Genomic DNA, 21,347 nt, shown 5'->3' with positions numbered 1-21,347 from the left:
GCCATCACAGAAAGGAATATTGGCTATGGGTCCTCAATGTTTATGGCAAATATTATTCGTATCTCCCAGGAAGAGGCTTCATGTTTATAATAAACAGGCATGAATATTTCCTAGCTTTGTTTAATTTTTTTTCTACAAAATTTCAGCTATGATTCACACTACAAGAAAAGGCAGAAAGAACCCAGCAGGCCCTCCCCCTGGTTTGGCAAGACTGGAAGTAAATCTGCTTCCCCTTATTAATTCTCCCCCTAATTTTTTAAGATGTGCTGGCTTTGTGACTCTAGAGAGAACTCCCGTTATACCACCCCAAAGAGGACTCGAGGGCCTTCAGGCGGGAGTCAGGTAGAGGCCACGGTGTTGTGCTTGGCAAGGAACTCCAAGAACTCCAAAGAAGTGGCTGCCCTTAGCTCTCACCCCAGGACTTGTTTATAAGACGCGGCAATGCTGGAACCAGAAAAAGAATTAAGTATTTTTTTTCCCCTTAAGACTTTAGTTTAATTTGCATAATTTTTCAAAAGAATGTTCTACTGAAGCCCTCTGTTCTCTAAACAAGACCAGAGCAACTGTAGGGAAGCAAGGTGCACATGAGAGCAAGGGCCCCTTAGAAGCCAGAAGAGGACATCAGATCCCCTGGAACTGGAGTTCAATGTTCACAGAATCGACTTAACTTTGTGTAAGCTCTTGCAGCCCAGGTACATAGAAGCCTTTGAGACGTCTGCCAGACAGTGTCCATTGCGGAACTCCGAGTTCCACTTTTCCTTTACCTCAGGAAGTTACCGGCCCTGTTCCAGCTGACCTCACTATTATCCTTCCTGATGCCCCTATAACGACTTCTCTCAAGCCCCTCTTCTGTCTGGAACAGTTGCCCTTAGCCCTTTCTTCGGAAACCCCGCCAATCCAGATCGTCTTGCTTAGCTTCCTAACCGGTATCATTACATTCAAAGAGACTCAGCCCACTGGAGTCTTTGTATCCTAAGTCACCAAGGTGATTGTGTCATCCCCCTGCTAGCCAGATGATTTCCTTATCAGTCCCGAGTGTGTTTATCCCCACTTGTGTAAACATGCCCTGTAATGCCCGCTGTGGAAAGAATGGCAAGGAGAAAAACAGACCGTGCACTCTCTAACCCATGGCTGCTATCTAGGCCATGGGACGTGGGCAGTTACCTTCCTCTGTGGTATGAAGGGCTGGCTTGGATTCACCTTGATAACATAATCTACACAGGCTTAATCTATAAACACTACTATCACAAATAGTTTCCCAAATCAGCCAATCCATGAAGGACATGCATGCGAATATTAAAACATAGTCATGATCTTCTTTCTTTAGAATTGTCTTTGAAGAACATAAAATTCTAGGTACTATTTCTTGGAGGGGGAGGTGTCCTTTTTTATTTCTGTGATTCTCTCTGTAATGAATATACCAGATTCTTAGCTAGAAAATACTAAAGCTTATTATTTCAAGCTGTATTTCAGTGTTCTTTGGCTGAAAAAAAAATGAAGTAGTCCCAGGGAATAACATATCTGACTTTTCAGTTTATAGATGACAAGGTCTAGTGTTAATTCACTCTTGGAATGGCGAATGGCGAATGTACTTAAGTGACTGATAGAAAATAAAATGCCATGCCAAATTCACCAGAATCAGACGACCTAGCCTTAGAGACACCATCTCCTTAGCTACATGTCATGCCAAAACTGATGGCTGTGTTACTGGCTATTTCCGCTTCATTATGTTACAAAGTGAGACAAACCATCTGTAGGCAATTCCATGTCAAAGGGGTCTGTCAATTCTGAATGAGCAGCATTTTTTCCTGAAATCCATACAACTTAAATTATGTTTGGCCTCAAGCATGAATACATGTGGATTTTAAAAGAATTGTACCATGTCTACAGCCAAGTGGAGTACAACGCTGCCTAGCAAAGCCTTTTAGTCATCGGATGCTGGGAGATGCTCCTCCATCCAGGGCCAGGGTTAGCAAACACAAAGCCTTTTAGTCATCGGATGCTGGGAGATGCTCCTCCATCCAGGGCCAGGGTTCGCAAACACGGGCTCCACTGTGATCTTCGGTGTGGGATCACCGAGATGCTCCTCCATCCAGGGCCAGGGTACGCAAACACGGGCTCCACTGTGATCTTCGGTGTGGGATCACCAAATAATCTGAGCAAAAGAAACTTAATATTTCCGTCCTCTATAGAAACTGTACACATTTCTATAGCGTTTCTGTTAGTCTAGCTGCGTCTCAGAGTATCCGAAGGCTCATCTGTCATCTGTGAGCTTCTCCCGGACCACGCCTTAGACTCATGAAGACACGTCTCCAGGTAGGCTTGTTACTAGACCCTTGGGTCCATAAGCCTCTCACCTTATCTGCCCTGTATTTCAAAAGAAATTAGGATAGCGATTTTTTTAAGTCGAAATAAATTAAGAAATGAGAATTGGTAAAATGAAATGAGTTTGCTCATGGGTTCGCCAGAACTGGAGAAGCTCGTAGTTTTCACTTTTGCTGTAGCAGTGTAATCTTACTAAAACAGAAAAGATGAAACAAAGCCAGGAGATAATGTGTGTGTGAGAACTGTCAGGACCGTAGGGCTCCACCCCACCCCCACCCCAACACAAACAAGTGAGAATTTGTATATACGTTGTTTTAGGATGCTTCTTACACCATTTCAGGCTCCCTGAGCTGTGAAGGGAAGACTTCATCACATCCTTCCAGGTCCCTGTGAGCCCCAACAGAGCTTTCCCCCTGCAGGAGACGGGCAGAAAGACTTTCTCCAGAGACAGCCTTTCTGTTGAATGTCTCCACCAGAATTCTTCTCTTGAAATGAAAGGATCCCGCTTCCCCTTGGTTCCTTTTGCCTGCTCAGTCCTTTGATTCTCCCTTGGTCTCCTGTTCTGCCGAGAGTGAAATGCTGTAAAGGGAGACACCTGTGCCCTCCCTTTGTTTCTGAGTATCGAAACTGTGGTCCCCAAAGAATTACAGTTCCCAGAGGAAATCTCATTCCGGGGGAAGGAATGGATGATGCTTGGGTACCAACCAGAGGAGTTTGCCTCTCAAGAATAGATGTCACACAGCTATGGTACCTTATCTGCCTTTCAGACAGACTGAAATGAGACCGTGATGGGTAATCCAAGGGCAGCATCACCCCTTGGAGAGGATTGCTTGGTGAGCCACACCTCTTGCCCTCTATTCAAACGTAACTCTTACATCAGGACCATGGCAACTGATCTGGGGGTCACTAGACCTCTTTAATCTGTTCCTCTACCCAAGGCGGCCACATCAAATTACTCTCCCTGCTTTTCACTATTATCTCTGCAATTGGCATATTGGTGACAAGCGGCCACACCTCACTTGGTGAGACTGTCAGGGCTCAGGTTCTGACCCAAACAACCCTAGTAATGCCTGCAGTGGTGGAAGAGATGAGCCAGTGCCTGGAGTGGACCTGACCTCCTTCCCTGTTCAGAAGGTAAAGCAAACCCGGAGTGAGTGGCTTAGCCTCTCTGGCTCCCAGTGTTCTCCATCAAACTGCAGAGATTTAGAAGAGCATCCTGTAAGAGAAAACATCAAGCACCATGTCTAAATCACGGCCTCCCAAAATACCACCTGCCATTTTAGTAAAGGAAATGTTGCAACCGAAAGTCAGTTCTTCAACTGTCAAATACAGTCAACGCTAGCCACAAATAGTTAAGTCTATTTAAATCAGCTTAAATTAGGATTTCAGTTCTTCAACTGCATTTGACACATCTGAAGCATAGTTGGAGTTACATATATCTAGTGCAGATATAACATTTTCACCAGAAAAAAAAAAAACTACTGGACAGGACTCTGTCCACTTGGGTTCTGCAGTACTAAGATGAAATGCTAGTTTCTTTGAAATCTTCTCTTGGTGGAAGAAAAAAATATGAACCTTCTGTTTCCCACGGCATCTCTCTGGGATGAATCTTACTTGTCTCCAGTTCATCCTTCAGAGAGAATTTGCTTCGCAGTCCTTAGCCTTAGTTCAGAAGACGGTGGCTAGTGACTTGGCAGCAGCCTGCTTCCCTTGTAGAGTGTGGGACAATGTGGGTAGGTGCTGGACACTCCAAATTCAGGGTTTTATTCCTAAGCAAGGAGTTTTATTACAGCCACTGTGTGCTTTGGGTGGAGACACCATGAAGTCTCCCATGAACCCAAAGTATCTTCATGGCAGAGGCCAGAGATCAAAGACCATCTGCCCCAATGATTCTGCTGTCCCCTCTGGATACGACTTCTAGTCCTGACCCAGCTTAAACCTCTATCTTTGGGTTCAATATTCTGCCAAGCATGTTATTCCAAACAACACAAGACACGGCCTCTTGACCTGATTGACTGTCTGTGCCCCACCTGCCTAGGTGTGCTCCAGATGTTTGTCTGCTTGCTCATCCTCCTCTGCCCATGACCCAGGTCTTTCACAGATCTGCAGGAGGAAAGACAGTGCAAAGATGGGCAACAGGATGGAGTGCCATTTGGATGGTTGCTCGCTGTCCATGTGACTTGCGACGTGATGCTGTAGAAAGGCTAGCTCCAGAATCCCATCTGTGAGTGCTGGAGTCCAGGGCAGATGGCAGGCAGTAGGCTGCAGGTCAGAACAGCAGAGGAGCTACCCATCCAACCACCCTCTTTCCCGGTCAGGTTTCCCCCAGCATCGCAAGCAGTATTTAACAAACTGGGTCTCAACCATTCTTTGGCCCTTTCAGAGGGGTGACCACCGCTGATAAGGTGGGCTAGACCCCCGAGTATCTCTAGCTGTCCTGGATTCTCTCATTTTCTGTCTCTTTCTTACATTTCACTTATTATCTAATTTGTTGCTTATTAGGTGGGTGGGTGGTTGTCCCGGGAAGACAGGCTAGTCCTCAGGCCTGACAAGAGCATTGTTATTCGCTGAGCTATCTCTTAGGACCCCAGGGGCCTGCGCTCCCCCCCCCCTCTGTTTAGAAACAGCAGCCACTGGTCAACATCTCTGTTTTTGTGCCAGTACCAAACTGTTTTCATTACTGTAGCTCTGTAATAGGGTCTGAAATCAGGGGTGGTAATGCCACCGGAAGTACCCTTATTGTACAGGACTGTTTTGGCTATCCTGGGTTTTTTGTTTTTCCATATAAAGTTGATTATTGTTCTCTCAAAATCTGTGAAGAATTTTGTTGGGATTTTGATGGGGATTGCATTGAATCTATAGATTGCTTTTGGTAGAACTGCCATTTTTACTATGTTGATCCTCCCAATCCAAAGCATGGGAGATCCTTCCATTTTCTGGTATCCTGACCGCGTGAGGTGCACCCACCCACTGAAACAGTGGGGCTGATCTATTGGGAGCTCACCAAGGCCAGCTGAATGATGGAGCATGTGATCAAACAGGACTCCCTGAACGTGACTGACAAGGAGGGCTGACTGAGAAGCCAAGGACAATGCCACTGGGTTTTGATCCTACTGCATGAACTGACTTTGTGGGAGCCTAGTCTGTTTGGATGCTCACCTTCCTAGACCTGGATGGAGGGGGGAGGACCTTGGACTTCCCACAGGTCAGGGAACCCTGACTGCTCTTTGGACTGCAGACGGAGGAGAAGGGGGATGGGAGGAGCGGGAGGGAAATGGGAGGAGGGGGGTAGGCGGAAATTTTTAATTAAATAATATAAAAATAAAAAAAAGAAACAGCAGCCACCTCTTGCCTTCACTGTCACATTGCATCCATCTCCCAGCACTAGAATCTGGCTCCAGCTCAAGGCCTCTCACCAGCATTAAGTAATCCACTTGATTCTCAGAACCTCTGCTCTGCTGTCCACCACCGGTCCTCCCTACCTCGCCTCCAGGCTGACCTGCAGGTGTTCATTACCTGCTCAGAACCTCAGCACACTTTCCCTGTTCTCAGCTTCCTCTTCTAAGTCCCCACCAAGGCCTGAGGCAGCCCATCCCTGTCACCTCTCTCCTCTTTGGCCTGCAGCTAACCTTTGGAGTGGGTTCTCTAAAGTCAGACAGTTGTGAAATCGCAGCAGCTGCAGGCGACAAAGCCAGGTCCCCAGAGCTAGGGTAGGAGTGTGCCATCGAAGAGGCGTGCCACTGCCCTCTGACCCCTCTCACCGCCTTTGTGACCCGCTTTCCCGGAGGCGCCTTCTGGTCCTTCTGCTTGGACAGGACGGCGACCGGGGGCGGAGGGGAGTGGCCGCCGCGGCCTATTTCCGCGAGCATCCAGAGCCGGTTCGGGGAGCTCCACGCCAGCCTCCCGCATCCACGCAGCCCCGTTGGCCCCCGCCGTCAGCATCCATGCAGCCTCTTAGACCCCAGCAGCCCGCGCTGTTGCTGAGCCTCTGGCTGCTGCTGAGCCTCGCGCTGCCCGCGACTGCCGTGGCGTCCCGGGACCGGGAGCACACCGATGTCCCCACGCGGCCCCCGGCGGCGGGGCTGCCACGAGGGATCCTGCAGCAGGCGGCGCACGCTGCGCTGCACTTCTTCAACTTCCAAGCCGGCTCGCCCAGCGCGCTGCGGGTCCTGGCGGCGGTGCAGGAGGGCCGCGCGAGGGTGAGTGGGCCGCGATGCGGAGGGACACGCGCGGGGACCACGGTGCAGATCGTGCTGTTCGAGGGCCGCGGAGTCCTCAAACGCCGCCTTTGCCTTTCCCACATTTCCGAGGCCAGACATACTTTACATGCTATAGGGACGTTTGGGGAAACTGAGGAAAGGGTCTCACGAACAGTCCCTGGTGAGGGTCCCCCAGCATGGGTGGCTGTTGGGATGCACACTGCGTACCCAACCAACCTATGGCTTAAATTCTGTGGCTTCTACCAAAGGCTAGGGAGGTGTGTCCAAAGTCTAAGCCAACTCTCAATGTCGCAGACAAGTTTCTGATGTTCTGTCCTGTTTGGTTGTTAATTGAAGACTACTGTGTAAGATTCCTCTAGGCCTGCGCAGTGACCCCCTTGTTCTAGCGTCGTCCTGATCTAACGAGCGAGTGATAGGGTCGCAGCAGTCTGTGACTGTAGGTGTGGATTTGTGTGAGCGAAGCTGTATGGCTCTCTTCATCAAACAGATTTTAAAAGTTTCCTTTTAAAATGCAGAGTCCCAAAGGCAGTGCAGCTTTCCCGGATGTTACACAAAGCCACAGTCCCGCGGCCCTAAATCGTGTGTAGCTCTGAGCGTTAAGATTTAAATCAGTAGGACGGTAACGACTGTTCTCTGTCTGGGATCGGATGATGTGAACCGCCCTTTGGACCGTCAGCTCTTTATTTCTAGAAAAGGCAAACTATTGTGATTGTTTGCAAGCAAAAACCTTTACTGTCTCAGGGACACGCCCCACCTAAGCTCCAGTCTTTACTAGTTTATCAGAAAAAGGAGGTCACGTTAAGAGCTCGTCTTCCTCTCCTGGAGGAAAGAGGAGCCCTGAAGGCAGCCTCCCTGGTTATCCGGGGGAGACTTCTCTGTTAAAACAAAACAAAGCAAAACACCCAGACTGACAAAGCATACCAGTTTTCAAAGACCAGGGATTTTCCTGCATTCCAAGATGATTTTCAGAAATCATAAAGAGGGTGAGAGAGGCGGCCGCTGGGTAAAGGTGCCTGTTGGCAAGCCTGGTAAGGTGACTTAGGTTCTCTGCCCTGGGGGCAGAAGGAGAGAACTGACTCCCCCAAGTTGTCCTCTGATTTCTATGCGCCTGCTATGGCAAACATGAACACACGTAATAAACAAATGCAATTTTAAAACCTTCACCGAGAGCTCTGGTATGGCTTATCTATAGCAGTGTTCCGGAACTTTAAGGAGACCCTACTTCGTTGCAAGTGGCGAGTGTGAGAGTAACTAAAACATGGGATCCAAGACATCAGCCCAAGAAACAATTCCCTGACGTATGCTTCCTCTTAACCACCCTTGAGCTCCCTGGTTTTAACATTTATGTGATTGCGGGAGCCAAGGAAAAGAGGTCAGTGTGCCAAGAACCAATTTCCGCCATGACTCTAGTCAAATTGTTTTCCTTAAAAGGCTACTGAAGAAAGGTCCACCCTTAAAGATGATCAAGCAGGCCAGTGTTGGAGAGATAAACATCTAACAAGGGCACGCAAATGTCTGGGAGGGGGGCAGAATCAAGAGGAATGCCTGGGAATGGGGGCTGATTCCTGGCCAGGGATTGCAGTAAGCCGGCTTCCTGGGGTCTGCAGCAGGTTGTATTGATGCTTTAAACTGGGTCTTGTTTTACCTCCAAAGAGCCACATGGCTTGGAGACCTGTATATAAGTATTCTCCAGCTATCACCCCACTTAGGACGGAAATAACATATTCTGCCAATGCCGGGTGGTTATAAAAGTTGTGTCATATGATAAAGCAGGCAAAGTGTCAAAATAAGAGTTAGAGGTAGCCCATTGCCCAGTCCCTAAATCTTGAACACTTTGTGTTAGGCATGAAGCTGGATGTGGTGGCCTTACTTCAGATGTGGAATAGCAACCTTAGGAAGGCGTCTTTAGCATTCTTTTTGCTTTGAAGTGTTCAGCCACCTCTCTTAGGTGACACAAACTTGGCCTGACGGGGACAGCTTCCAGAAAGGTGGCTGTAGGAGCTCCAATGGCAAGAGAAGCCGCAGCCCTCAGGGAACTCATCTACTGTAGGTAGATGGCCATCCTCTGGTTAGAATCTCTATCCCGTGGGCACTTTGTTAGGATAATGCACTAGGCTGCCATGCTGCATCTGTCCTTCACCTGGTCCTGAGCCAGGGGGAGCAAATGGATGCCTGAGCGGGAGAAGTATAACTCATAGGGATCCCTCTTCATTTAGGGCTGACTATACTCCTTTTTTTTAACGTGAGGGGCTGGAACTAAGTCTGGTTTTCGAGGTAAGGGCCCATTAGCAAGTTATGAGATCATTTGCTGAGGGCCCAGTTGTTTTAATTTTCGGCTCCATGGATTGAGCCCACAGCCCATACATGCTAGGCACATGTTCAACCACTGAGCTACCTCCAATGTCTTATGTAATGAAATGACTTGGGCCATACACCATGAGGGTGAATGGCAAAAGCAAGAGAGGTGTTTCCCATTGTGGTCCAAATCTATGTGCATAAACCAGGCCATGATAATGGATGCAATTCTTGATGTAGACTTCGTCTAAAAACAAAACAAACAAACAAAACAAAACTGGAAGCCAGGGGACCAACAGATTTTAAAGACGTCTTTCAGCCTGGAGATTTCCTTGTTTCTCTTAGACCTCAGGAGTCCTCATTCTAGAAACACTGTTGCCCTCTTGTGGTCAAATGCAGTAATCACTGTAGATTATGGTTTAAGAAAGTGCAAGTCTCTGGCTCCTGATTGAAGATGAGACCTCACGGTGCTGTCCCGTGTTCTCTGCTATGCCTACCCGATGTCACCTTGTTCTTGGTCATACACTACCATTCCATGGCCAAAAAATGTTTACTTTCCTGCTACAATGTGGCCCAGCCGCAGGATCACAGTTGGAGCGGAGCCGATCCCCCATGGTGTTGGAAGGTTCTTAGGCTTCTGGGTGTCCAGGGTCAGGCCCGTGGGTTTCTCTACTCCTGGACACTTTGCTGTCACTAAGATGCGTGGACTTGAGGAGAGTTCTGTGGGCACATACTTCCTAAGAAAGCCACCTTATTCAGCAATCAGCTGTTGTTTGGAAATCGGTCAGGGTCTCATTCCCATCCAGGACCAGACACAATTCAAACAGCTGGGCAAGGTGTGTTGGGGGAGGGGATTGCCCATGCTCTATTCCAATAAAAACTAGTAGTTTTGACATCGGGCTGTTTAACTGGAGCGTTATGGGGTCTTTCTAGCAAGAAAGGACACATCACTTCGGTTTCCATCTTTGGTTTGCGGCCAGTGGGGTATGCGCGTAGAAAGGATAAGGTACCGAGTCCTCTGCTCCAGCCTTTCCCCTGCTTCTTCCACAATCGTGGTTTGCTCACACAGCAAGAGTTGAAGAGACGACCCAGTCTATTCTGTCCAGAGCACTGAACTTGGACCTTGTGAGTGTGCTAGTTAGTTTTCTTGGCATCTTGACACAAGTCTGGTCAGAAGAAGCCTCAACTGAGAACATGTCTTCATCGGATTGGCTTGTAGACAAGCCTATGGGAGTATTTTCTGGATCAATGATTGATGTGGGAGAGTCCAGCTCACTGGGTGCACCGCCACCCTGGGCAGGTGGCCCTGGGGTGCATATAAGAAGAAGGGGGTGTTGAGACAGTCATAGGGAGTCAGTAAAGCAGCGTGACCTCTGCCTCAGTTCATGCCTCCAGGTTCCTGCCCTGCTTGAGTTCCCATCTTGGCTTCCCTCAGTGATAGACCATGATAGGAAAGTGTAAACCAAAGAAACCCTTTCCTCCCCAAGCTGGTCAGGGCCTCTATCACAGCAATAGGATGCAAACTAGGTCAGCGGGTTGGACTCATGTTTTATACCTGTTCTTCACAGCTCACCCAACAGTCGGTGCCTGATCAGGTGGTAAGTGCATCTTAAATAGCCGGCCTGGAGGCGAGTCAGACCTTGCTTGTCAGGCCAGAAGGTAGAGCAGCTGCTGCTCTCAGGATGAGACTGAGACTACCGCGGGCCTGAAGCAGGAGCAGAATTCGTCCCCTGGGCCAAGTGCATGCACTCCACTGAGAAAGAAACGCACCGCTTCTCAGCCGACGGAGCACTTTAGTACAATATTAGACACCCAATTACGACTCTTCTTGAACCCTTCTCTCCATTAATGTCAATAATTCAGAGTCAATCATTAAGAATAGGAAAGCAATGCATTATGTAGGACGTATTACACGGAGACAAAAATTGGGGAATCAAAGAGGCTGCAATGCATACGAAAGATAATAAAATAGTAAGACAAAGTCAGGTTTTCTTTCCCTGAAAAAAAAAAAAAAACCTTAACTTTTAGGTCCTTCATGAGACAGCAGTCAAATCAGAGGCTCTGTAGGGCCATGCTGTCATTAGGGCTGCAAGCTGCCGAAGGAGGAAACCTCACAGCACAAAGCACAGGGACACACAAAGTAGCACACTTCTGGCCTGGCCTGTAGAGACTCAGACAGACTACAGTCTTTGCCCACCACACCAGCTCCTAGAGGGAAGGATCCGGGTCCAGTATTTGGCAGGGACTGCCAGCAGTATAAAACCTGGGTGTGATTTTCCTTGTCCCTTGCCCCAAGTTGTCCAAGTGACTGAACCCAGATGAGTCAGCAAATAGGAATGCCCTCAATTGTTCTGTAGCAAGTTGGTTTTGTTCATAGTCCTGTCCACAACATTTTACGTTTGGTTTTCCACGTGTATGACCAGGGTGTTTGTAATCACATGGTATTAGCAATGCCCCAAGTAAAGACTACTGGCCGGGGGCAGGTTGATCTTCTTGGGTGTCGTCCCTAAAGCCTTCCTTTAAGGCTCTTAACGGTTCCACTGGAAGTTGAATGCAAATACTCAATCCCCCAAAGATTAATTTTTAATACTAAAAGATGAACAGTTTCAGTGACTGCTAAGCAGCGAGTCACTCCATGCATGCATACAGCCAGGGCAGGGGCAAGTCATCCGGAGAATATTTTAGAGAGCCAACCCCACACTGGTTACAACTAGGAGCCCTGACAAGTGTCCATTTGGTTTATTTGTTATGGTTGCATAAGGTATCATCATCATCGCCACTAAAATCAAGTTGTGAAAGAGAATCTTGTGTGTACTTGTAAAGAAGATCTATGCAAATTCATGGTCACATCAAGAACACATGTCCATGTCCACAGCAAACATTATATTAGGGACCACGACTAATTCTCTATATTTCTTCCTATGTTCACGTAACACATTACCATAATGCTCGTGGGTTCAACACGTGAGATACATTCACCTGCAGTTCTAGAGGTCAGGGGTCTGCAGTGGGTCACACTGCCCCGGAGGTTCAGCCGAAGCCCCATTCCCTTGCCTGTTTGGTACCAGCTGAGCTCCTTGGCTTATGGTCCTGTCTCTTCTCCTCCCAGCCAGCAGTGTCACGTCTCCTGTCTCCAGAATAACGGAGGGTAATTTCATCATAATGATTACAGTGTATTATGGTTATTCACGATATATAAAGATTATTCATGATAATGATTATGAATGACCCCCTGAAAGTACCTCCCACCCTGCCAAGTACTGAAGGTCCTTGGGAAACGGCTGCCCTTGTTCCCTTTGCTGGCTCTTGAAACCATGGTAGTACTCCACTGGCTGTGGCCTGTTACGAATGTGAACAACTTCTGTAATATGAGCTCAGTTTGCTTTATCTGCCCTTGCCTGAAAGGAGGAAATGCACTAATATAATTGCAGGGCATAATATAATATGCACTCTGTCTAGAACCTAAGAATGGCCCAACAATTTTTATTTACAAATGAGTTATTTTTCTCCAAGCAAGCCTGACTCATACAAGTAACCTTATAAAGTGGAGATGCTTGCTTTTTTTTGGAATAGCATGACATTTATCTTTTCTCACCAAATATGAAGATGAAGGGGACATTTAGAAGCAGAATGTTAGACCAGTGGGTCCCACTGCAATGAGAGGGGAGACAGGAAGCCCTCTGAGCGCGACAGTGTAACCTGCTTCTCACTCGCCCACCACCCCAGCATGAAAAATGTGGAAAGTCCTCAGCCATGGCCCAACTAAAGGAGGGGGACAGGGTTTAACAAGCAATGGCAGAGAGGAGAACGGAGGGAGTATTTTTGCTGGAGCACAGGGCTTCTGTTCACACGTGAGCCTTACGTTTGGGTGTCTTATCACTCAGGTTCTTGCGTTGCAAACGAATTTAAACAGGGAGTTGAATTTGCGAACTGTGCTCTCGGGATAGATAAATACCTGTCGTTTGTCTTCTAGTTCCTTGGCTTCTCTTTAATACTTATACCTCCCGGCTCAATGCTTTGTACAATGATTCGGAGACAAAGCAACACAGAAGAAACCTGCCACTGGGTGGAGCCTAAGCAGATTCTGCCCCAGAAACAGAGGGAAACAGCTCCGATCCATTAGGATGAAAATAACTTTGTGGTTGAAGATGAGCAGCTTTCACTGAAAAGAAGAAGTGATTTGATAGAGCCGTGCTTAGAACGTGTGCTTTTTACTTCTTGATGCACATACCAGCGCTATATATAGCACTGCCTCCGCCACGGTGGTTTTTGCTCTCTGTGGTTTCTTACTGGTGGTCGATAACAGAAATACGAAGTGGACATTTTCATAAATAAATAAGATTGCTAAGTTTTAAAATACATGCCACCCTGATGGTATGAAATCTCATGCTAGCCCGCTCTGCCCTGCCCTGTATGTGACTCACCCAAGTGTCTAGTGTATCCACACTGTATATGCTACCCTCCAGCTAGTCACTCAGTAGCTAGACTGGTTATCAGATCAACTGTCGCAGAATTACAGGGCTTGTGTTGAAGCCATTTTATTTCCTAGTAGCCAGGGGTCTTTAGTGGAACAGAACCAAGAGAGTGTCCATATAATTTAAGTGGGGTTTTATTACATGGACCTACACAGGTAGAGGCAGGTTAGTCCCCCAGTAGCCCCCTGCAGGATGGAAAACCTGCGAAACCAGCGGCTGCTCACTTCCAGAACCTGACAGCCAAAGAAGAGAATGTGCTGATGCTGTGGTCCCAATCTGAGGCTTAAGTCTCAGTGAGTAACTGAGCAAGGGCAGAGCCAAAGGTTGAACTATCTCGTCCACAGATAACGGCCAAAGCAAGAATGCCTGCTCAGGAGATAATGTACCGGGACACAGTGTACATGTGGAATTATGAAAGAACAAAATTTACTATTAAAAATAGTCACTCGCCTTCTTTCAGAATTTTAAATAAAATGTTCCATAGGTTAAGAGGAAGAGAAATCATCCAATGTATGAGCTTCCTCCTCCTTCCATCTTTTTGTTCCATCTGCACCCCTGGCCGATTAGACCCACGTTCAGGGCGTTCAGGGCTTTCAGGGCGTTTGGGGCCTACAGGCTGTGTTTTCTCTTCTCCATGTCTTTCGCCACATGCCAATCATCTCCAGAAACATTCTTGTAGACACACCCAGAGCTGTGCGCTACCAATTTCCTAGGCATTTCTCAATCCAGTAGAGTTGACAACTAAGATGAACTCTTAATCCATTCCTGTGCCTAGTTTATTGACAGTATCACAGGTATGCAGTTATGACAAATACCACACAGGGAGCTTTGTATTGACTGCATTTTCAGGCACCCCCTAAGGATCTTAAAACACACGCTGCTGCAGTGGCTAATCTTGGCTGCCAACTTGAATACATCTGGAATGAACTAAAACCCAAGCAGCTGGACATTGGTACCATGTGAGGGATATTCCTTGATCGGACCACTGAGGTGGGAAGACCCACCCTAAATCTGGGCCATCGCTGGTGGCAGCTCAGCTAAGGGGACATGGGAGAAGGAAGATTTCACTTTGCCTGTTTGCCCTTACTCTCAATGGCAAATCCATCCACCCTGGTGCTGAGGCATTCCTTCACCGGTGTTAGAACCTGATTCTTCGGGACGCCAACAGAGCAGAGACGGAGCCCCATGGACTTACATCTACCAGATTTCTTCAAGAGATAGCCACTGTTGGACTAGCTGGACTACAGCCTGTAAGCCACTCTAATAGCCCTACCCCTTCTACCCTCTTTGTTCCCAAGACATGGTTTCTCTGTGTAATGGCAAGCTGTCCTGGAGCTCACTGTAGACCAGGCTGGCCTGGAACTCACAGAGATCCGCCTGCCTCTCTGCCTTCGGAGTGCTGGGATTAAAGGTGTGTTCCACCATTACCTGGTTATGCCAAAACCCTTTTGGAGACGGGTTTCTCTAGAAAATCCTGGCTTCCCTGGAACTCACTGTGTAGACCAGACTGGCCTCAAATTCACAGCAATCACCTGCCTCTGCCTCTCTGCCTCCTCTGCCTCTGCCTCTGCCTCTGCCTAGATTAAAGATGTGCCCCACCATGCCTGACCTAAATTCCCTTTAAAAGTCTTTGAAATAAGCTTTCCAATTCTCCAACACCTCTAGTGACTGCAGCCTCTCCTAGCAGCAGCATGGAGAGCCCTGAAAGTCTACAGTGTGAACTGATTAGCAAGCTGAGATAAATACATTTGATTATCCTGACTCACTTACTGTGAGAAGCAAAGAACTCAGTGACTCTATGCATAAAACTTGACAGTTTGTGAAAAGACAAAGAACATAATGATTCTGGCTGGCTGCTTCTAATGCCCCTGGATAAATTAGCAAAACCAAAGAGTGAGCTCTGTGATATAACCAACGGCTAGCATCACAGGATATGGTAACAACTGGAAAGAATGAATCCAGTTATACAATTGCCCAGCTCCCGGTGTACATAAACAGTCCAAAGGCTTCTAAATGTTCCTTAAAAGAGAATCTCTGGCAGCCAGAGAGCTCAAGCTGTAGAAAAGCAAACCAAAGCCCTCATGACAAGGCTGAATGACAACAAGAACTCAAACCCCAGCCTCTGAGAATGTCCAATTCAAGTAAGGCCACTAACCAGGAAGGATTGAGATCCTGTAACTTGGGATGGGGATGTCTGGAAGGACCCTAGTGAGCAGAGAACTTTGAACCCTAAGATTCTCAAGGGTTTATCTCACCTGAAGAAGGGCCATCACATTGCCAGTTAGCTCTCTCTGCTTGTGGATCAAGCTGAAGCCCTTGTGTTAGCACCATGCCTTCAATCCTGCCTGCCTACTGCAAGGCCTCCCAGCACAGCGGCCATGGATGCTAACCCTCTGGAACCAGAAGCCGGAAATTAAGTACTTTCCTTTATAAATTACCTTGGTCATGGTGCTTTATCATAGCAATAAAAAAGTAACTAAGACATCTACACACAGCTACTTACGTGGGATAGTACCTCGTTCCATTAAAGCAAGGTACTTACCCATGTAACAGGAAGCAAGAAGTAAATTTTCTTTTAAAAAAAATAATTTCATTTCAGACTGCCACTTGCAAATATCCCTTCTTGGAAAATAGCCCACACTAGGTTTATAGCCCATCAGTTGCTGCTGAAGCAGAGGGTGGCTTTGCCACCTGGATTTCCGAAGTATCATAGTTTGATTCTCTGGAGACGCTGGGTGCTTACACTGACCACAGTTTGAAATGAGTCTTCTATATCACTGACCCTGCTGATGCCTCAGCTTCACTACTGAAGGAGCTACTTGTCACTTCTTATCCCTCAGAACTTCTATGGTTCCACGCAGCAGTGAGAAAGAACTTCTCAAAGTGTGGTCCTAGGACCAGCAGCATTGATAGCAGATGGAATTGGTTAAAAAAACAAGTTCTCAGACCCCGCCCCAGACTGCCTGAATTAATACTTGGTGGGTGGGCCCAGCACACGGTGTTTTAGCAAGCCCCTTTAGTGCATGCTGGTGAGCAACCACGATACCAGGATAAAGTCCATGTAAGAGACCTCCTCTAAGCTGGCCCCTGCCCAGCACTGTGACCTTAACCCCAAGTCTACCCCATTTTGATGTGCCAGCGCTCGATCCGGGCCACTCCTGTGCACTGGCTCGCACTCTGCCTGTCTGGAGCAGTTTTTCTGTCTCTTGCTTGTCTCGTTCCTTTTCTTTTCTGACACTTTCCACACCTATGCTGAGTTTGCTTCCATTCACAATGTATCCAAAAGTCTCTCTTCAAGGCTCCTTCTACCGTCCCAGGGTATCTTTACATCCGAACTGTTAGGGATTGTATCACATCCTTCCAAAGGGGTCTGTTCAAGTCTTCATCCAGCTGGTTAATGCTCCCTTACTGTAAAGAGGGTTCCAGAAGATGTAATTGAGGGACAATGAGGTACTACTATATTAACCTGAGCCTTAAATCCAGTGACTGTTGTTCTTTTAAAAGGGCCATGAAAAGGGACAGACAGAGGAGGAGAGATCACCATTTAAAGGCAGAGGCAGAGGCTGGAGCGATGCAGCTGCAAGTCAGGGATGTCAGGGAATGGGATCCAACGCCTGGAGCCAGGAAGAGGCAGCGGTGAATTCCGCCTACTACCAACTACCTGTTGTTTTGAGACACCCAGTTTGTGATCCTTTACTATGAAACCTTAGCAAATTAGTACAGAGGTCCTCCTTGGCCAGTGTCTCCCAGAGAAAGGTTCTTATCTACAGGATCTGGCTTGCAGACACCGTACAAAGTCCACCTCAGGCCAAGGATCCATTCCACCGCTCCCTCGTACACACACCAGCAGCAGGCTAGCTGGCATCCTTTTCTTGGAAGGGGCTGCTGACACCTGCTTTTGCAGCCTCTGTGTTTGCAGTCTTGGGAGGATGGGCTCTGAGGATAGGTCATATGTTACAACTGACAGCTCTTGACAGGGCAGTTCTTTGTTCTGGGACAAGTTGCCTGTTTCTTCATTTATAAAATGGCAATAGTGAAATATCTACTTCAAGGCTTTGTGATATAAGTTTCTACACAGGATCTATGGGAAGTCGGGAGAAGCACAGAATGAGAGTGGCAGATATATATAGATGGATGGGTGACATATATAGATAGATAGATAATAGATAGACAGTAGATAGATGATAGATAGATAGATAGAAAGATAGATAGATAGATAGATAGATAGATAGATAGATAGTAGATAGATAGTAGATGGATAGATGATAGGTAGAGATAGATAGGTAGATGATAGATAGATAGATAGATAGATAGATAGATAGATAGATAGATAGATAGATCTGGTTGTTTGTAATAGGTACAGACATAAATTCATTCCCTCCCAGTGGCTTAAAGATGCTTTATACATAAACACTAAATGAACACATGGTATTGATTTGATAAGGATCTGAGGAGCTTTTGCTTACCCCCCCAAAAAAGAAAGATAGGTGTAGGGTAATGAATCTAGCTCTTTGAAGGCACCTCATTGCATGTTTTCTCAAACAGAATTTTGAAAGTAGCCCCTAACCCTCCCAAAGGACTGCAAGTCAAGCCCAACAAAGTCAAGGCACTGAGCAATTCCTAGAAGCCAGGACAGTACATCCAGAAAGAGCAGGAACTAAGGGCTCTACAAACCAAGTGCACAAAGCCCGGATTCAATATAAACTCTATGGCACTAATGGTCCAGATGGTAAGGCATTATGTCCTAGGCTGTAGCACATACACTCCCCTTTCTCACAGAACTACAAAGAGCCCCTGCTAATTCCTTTGTGTTGTAGTCACATGGCCACTTGCTTTGTCTGCCTTTTCTTAGCAAAGAACGTTATTCTGGAAAGTGTGGGAATAATGCACTCTGGCTGTGTCTAAGAAAGTGGCACAGCATCCTCATCTGTTCTGCAGATGGTCATTTTGGGTGGCATGGGAGGCTCAGATTAGACACTCAGATTTTCCCTGCAGTCTACTCCCCGTGGTGGGAAAGCTGGGGCTGGCTCGCCTCTGCACGGTATTGGATTCTGCTCTTTCAAAATGAATTAAATGTTCTCACTTTTTTATATCACAGATGTAGAAGCCTCTTATGTAAGATGCAGAGAGACTGTGTGGTGGGCGGGGGAGGGGTCAGTCGACCAAGAGGGGCCTAAGTTCAAAACCTTGCACTGTGTTTCCCGCAGTCCTGGTTCTAGGCACTCTAACAATGAGAAAACTAATGAAAACGTAGACCTAAGCTCTGGGGTGGGGCACCCGTGCCAAGTCACTTTGTGATGTGGGAGGGTCTTCTGTTTTGTGTTGATTTCATTGGTTAATAAAGAAACTGCCTTGGGCCCTCTGTAAGAGCAACCAGTGCTCTTAATCACTGGGCCATCTCTCCAGCCCCCTTTTTTGTACCTTCTGATGGGGCTTGTATCAATCCAGCAAGAATTTCTGTCCACACTTGGGATCCCTGCCTTGGCTCAAGTCCCTCCTGTCCCCTCAGGAAGCACCCTTCACTCTCGGCATTCTGTCCTATCCTCCCTCCTTGCTGTGGGTATCCATCTCTGCTCTCCCGCCAAGGACCTTCTTAAAGCCCCCCCACCCCAAGTCATGTGCACAGTAACCTGCAGGGCAGCCCTCACCCACCTGGTCAGCTGTTTCAAGCACTGATGCTAGACTTTCTGTCCTCCAGTTCTCCTCAGGCCCTTTAATCTTCTCCTCCCTCACCCACTCCCTCCAGTTCCTCGTCTGTCTTCAGAGTTGAATTCAAATGTCACCTCCAGATCCCTAGATTGGATCCTAGTCTTCCAAAGCCCATAAGTCAACTTAAATCAGATAAATATGTCTACAGTGGCATATATGAGTCCTTAATGCTCTAGGCTTCCCGAGGGCAGACAATGGTATTGTTTTTGTCTGCTTTTCCCTCACCTAGCACAGGGTTTGGGGTAAGGCAGACCCTCTGTAATCTTGGAGTCAGGGATACTGAAGAGCACGGGCTGCCAATCAAGGACAGTGAGCGTCAAATCTCTCAAGATGAAGGTGGCCTGGCCTTGTGGGGCTTATCTCACACGGGCCAGCAAAGCAGCTTGTGACTCGGGGTAAGGAAGACGGGGAGGCTTTGGGGAGATTAGATAAGAGTGAGAGCCTTGATACACGATAAAGTACTAAAATCCTATTTGAGATGAAAAGTAGAAGCTTTCACGGGTGCCTATTTAAAATGAGAAGATTCAAACAGCAAAGAAAGAAACATTTCAGAGAGGGACTGGCTCAGATTCTGAAGGGATCAAGCAAAAGCACCCGGTCCTCAGTAACTGCCATTTTGACTTCAGACCCCATTTTTATCTGTAGGGTGAAGTAAAGCACAGGTTTCCAAGTCCTGGGGAGGTAGAAACTTCCCAGTGACTGACTAACCTCCTCTTTAGACAATAGAAACAGTCTGTTATGCCCCTTAGTTCTCCGAGACATTATGGCTACTCCTCCGAACAACAGAAAGAACAAATGAATCTGATTGGTTGGACTCACATTCTGTGTTGCTTGATAATGATGGAACACACAAGGAAAGTCCCTAGTCTTTGATTCCTGATTGGAGAAATTTCTGATTGTAACTTGGCAACAAATGCTTGTGATTTTCGTGCTCATAAACCCCACTTCTGCCCCTGCTCGAAGCCGCCAGTAGAAACAAGGCTCCTGTGTCCTTGTCAACTAGTGACCTGCTTATGTGGAGCCCTTAAGTGTAGTCTCTCTTCTTCCTCGTGGAGCACAATGGGTTAGGTGTGACATTCAGAGCCTTGATGAGCCTGGTCAGGTTGTCACTCCCCCCCTCCTGCCTAACAATAGTTTATCGACCTCACCTGACTTCATATGTTTCCAACAATCTGGCAATATAAATATGACCTTAAATCCCCTATTACCCTTAGTTAGGGCGCTTCAAGGTAGAGACAGATGAATCCCTGTGAGTTTTAAATGGTAAGTTCCAGACTAGTCGAGGCTGCAAGGGAGACCCTGTCTCAAGCAAACCACAACAGAAATAAATTAAATGTGCAGAATTATTTAAGAATAAGGAAGCCCCTCAAGAGGGCTTCCGTCTGGCAAATCAGGAGCCGCCATTTGTTACTGCCATGAAGGCTGATGCTTCTGTTGCCTCTTCTCTTTCTCTGTGTCATCCTTGGAGGACCTTGTCCACTTCCACACTTCAACCACCTCTGCTAAGTCCTCCTGCGCACTTCAGATGCTTCCGATCTGATTTGGTTCCTTCTGCCTCCTCTTCTTGTAAGGGGCTCGCCCTCCATCTCTGACACCCCTTTCTCGTCTGGAAACCTGAGGGAAGTTTTGGCTCCCACAGATACAACTGCACTCAGAAACTACAGCACCCCAGGGAACATGCCGGGCCCATGGCCAGGTCCTTAAGGTCACATGTGGAAGGCAGGGACTCAGAGCCAGGGCAGCAAGCCATTAAAGGCCTAGAGCCTACTGTGGGCTCTGACCATTCCCCCTGAGGTGCCACCTCCAACCCTTTGTTTTCACATTTTTCTAGCTCAGGAGGTAGTTTAGGGGCTGGTGAGATGGCTTAGGGTAGAAGTGCTTGCTGCTGTGAATCCAACTAGGTAAGAATAAGGCCACTACCACAGTTTTTGAGCCAGATTTAAAGCAAGCTTTTTAAATCCTGGCCAAGACTATGGATACTGACCAGATCCATACTGAGCATTCCCAGAGTATGACTCCAAATTACATTGGGCAAAACCTACAGGCAAAACCTACTGGGCTATGTACTTCCTGCCTTCGTCCAATCAGAGGTAAGCATACATCCTGATGTACTTCCTGCCTAAGTACCTCCTGCCTGCGGGTGATCAAACACACATCCTGTGCAGTTGGTGCAACCAAGCTTGTTTACAGAAGTGAAACCACTTGACTTGTAAGTTTGATCCCTGAGACTGACCCACATGGTAGAAGGAGAGAACCACCTCTTATAAGTTATCTCCTGACCTACACACACACACACACACACAGAGAGAGAGAGAGAGAGAGA

At 47.3% G+C, this 21,347-nt stretch overlaps 1 protein-coding gene across 1 annotated transcript in view; it reads left to right on the top strand.

The window, feature by feature from the left end:
* Window positions 1-5,676: 5,676 nt before the first annotated feature.
* Window positions 5,677-21,347, top strand: part of Rarres1 (retinoic acid receptor responder 1) — a 32,372-nt gene continuing 16,701 nt past the window's right edge. Inside the window, exon 1 of the mRNA XM_005344083.3 lies at window positions 5,677-6,524. Within this exon, the coding sequence (XP_005344140.1) occupies window positions 6,270-6,524 (255 nt within the window). The 5' untranslated portion in view covers window positions 5,677-6,269. The remainder of the gene's footprint in view (window positions 6,525-21,347) is intronic.

This window comes from Microtus ochrogaster, chromosome 1 (genome assembly GCF_000317375.1).
Source record: "Microtus ochrogaster isolate Prairie Vole_2 chromosome 1, MicOch1.0, whole genome shotgun sequence".
Taxonomy (NCBI): Eukaryota; Metazoa; Chordata; class Mammalia; order Rodentia; family Cricetidae; genus Microtus; species Microtus ochrogaster.
This window is presented reverse-complemented; position numbering and strand designations above follow the sequence as displayed.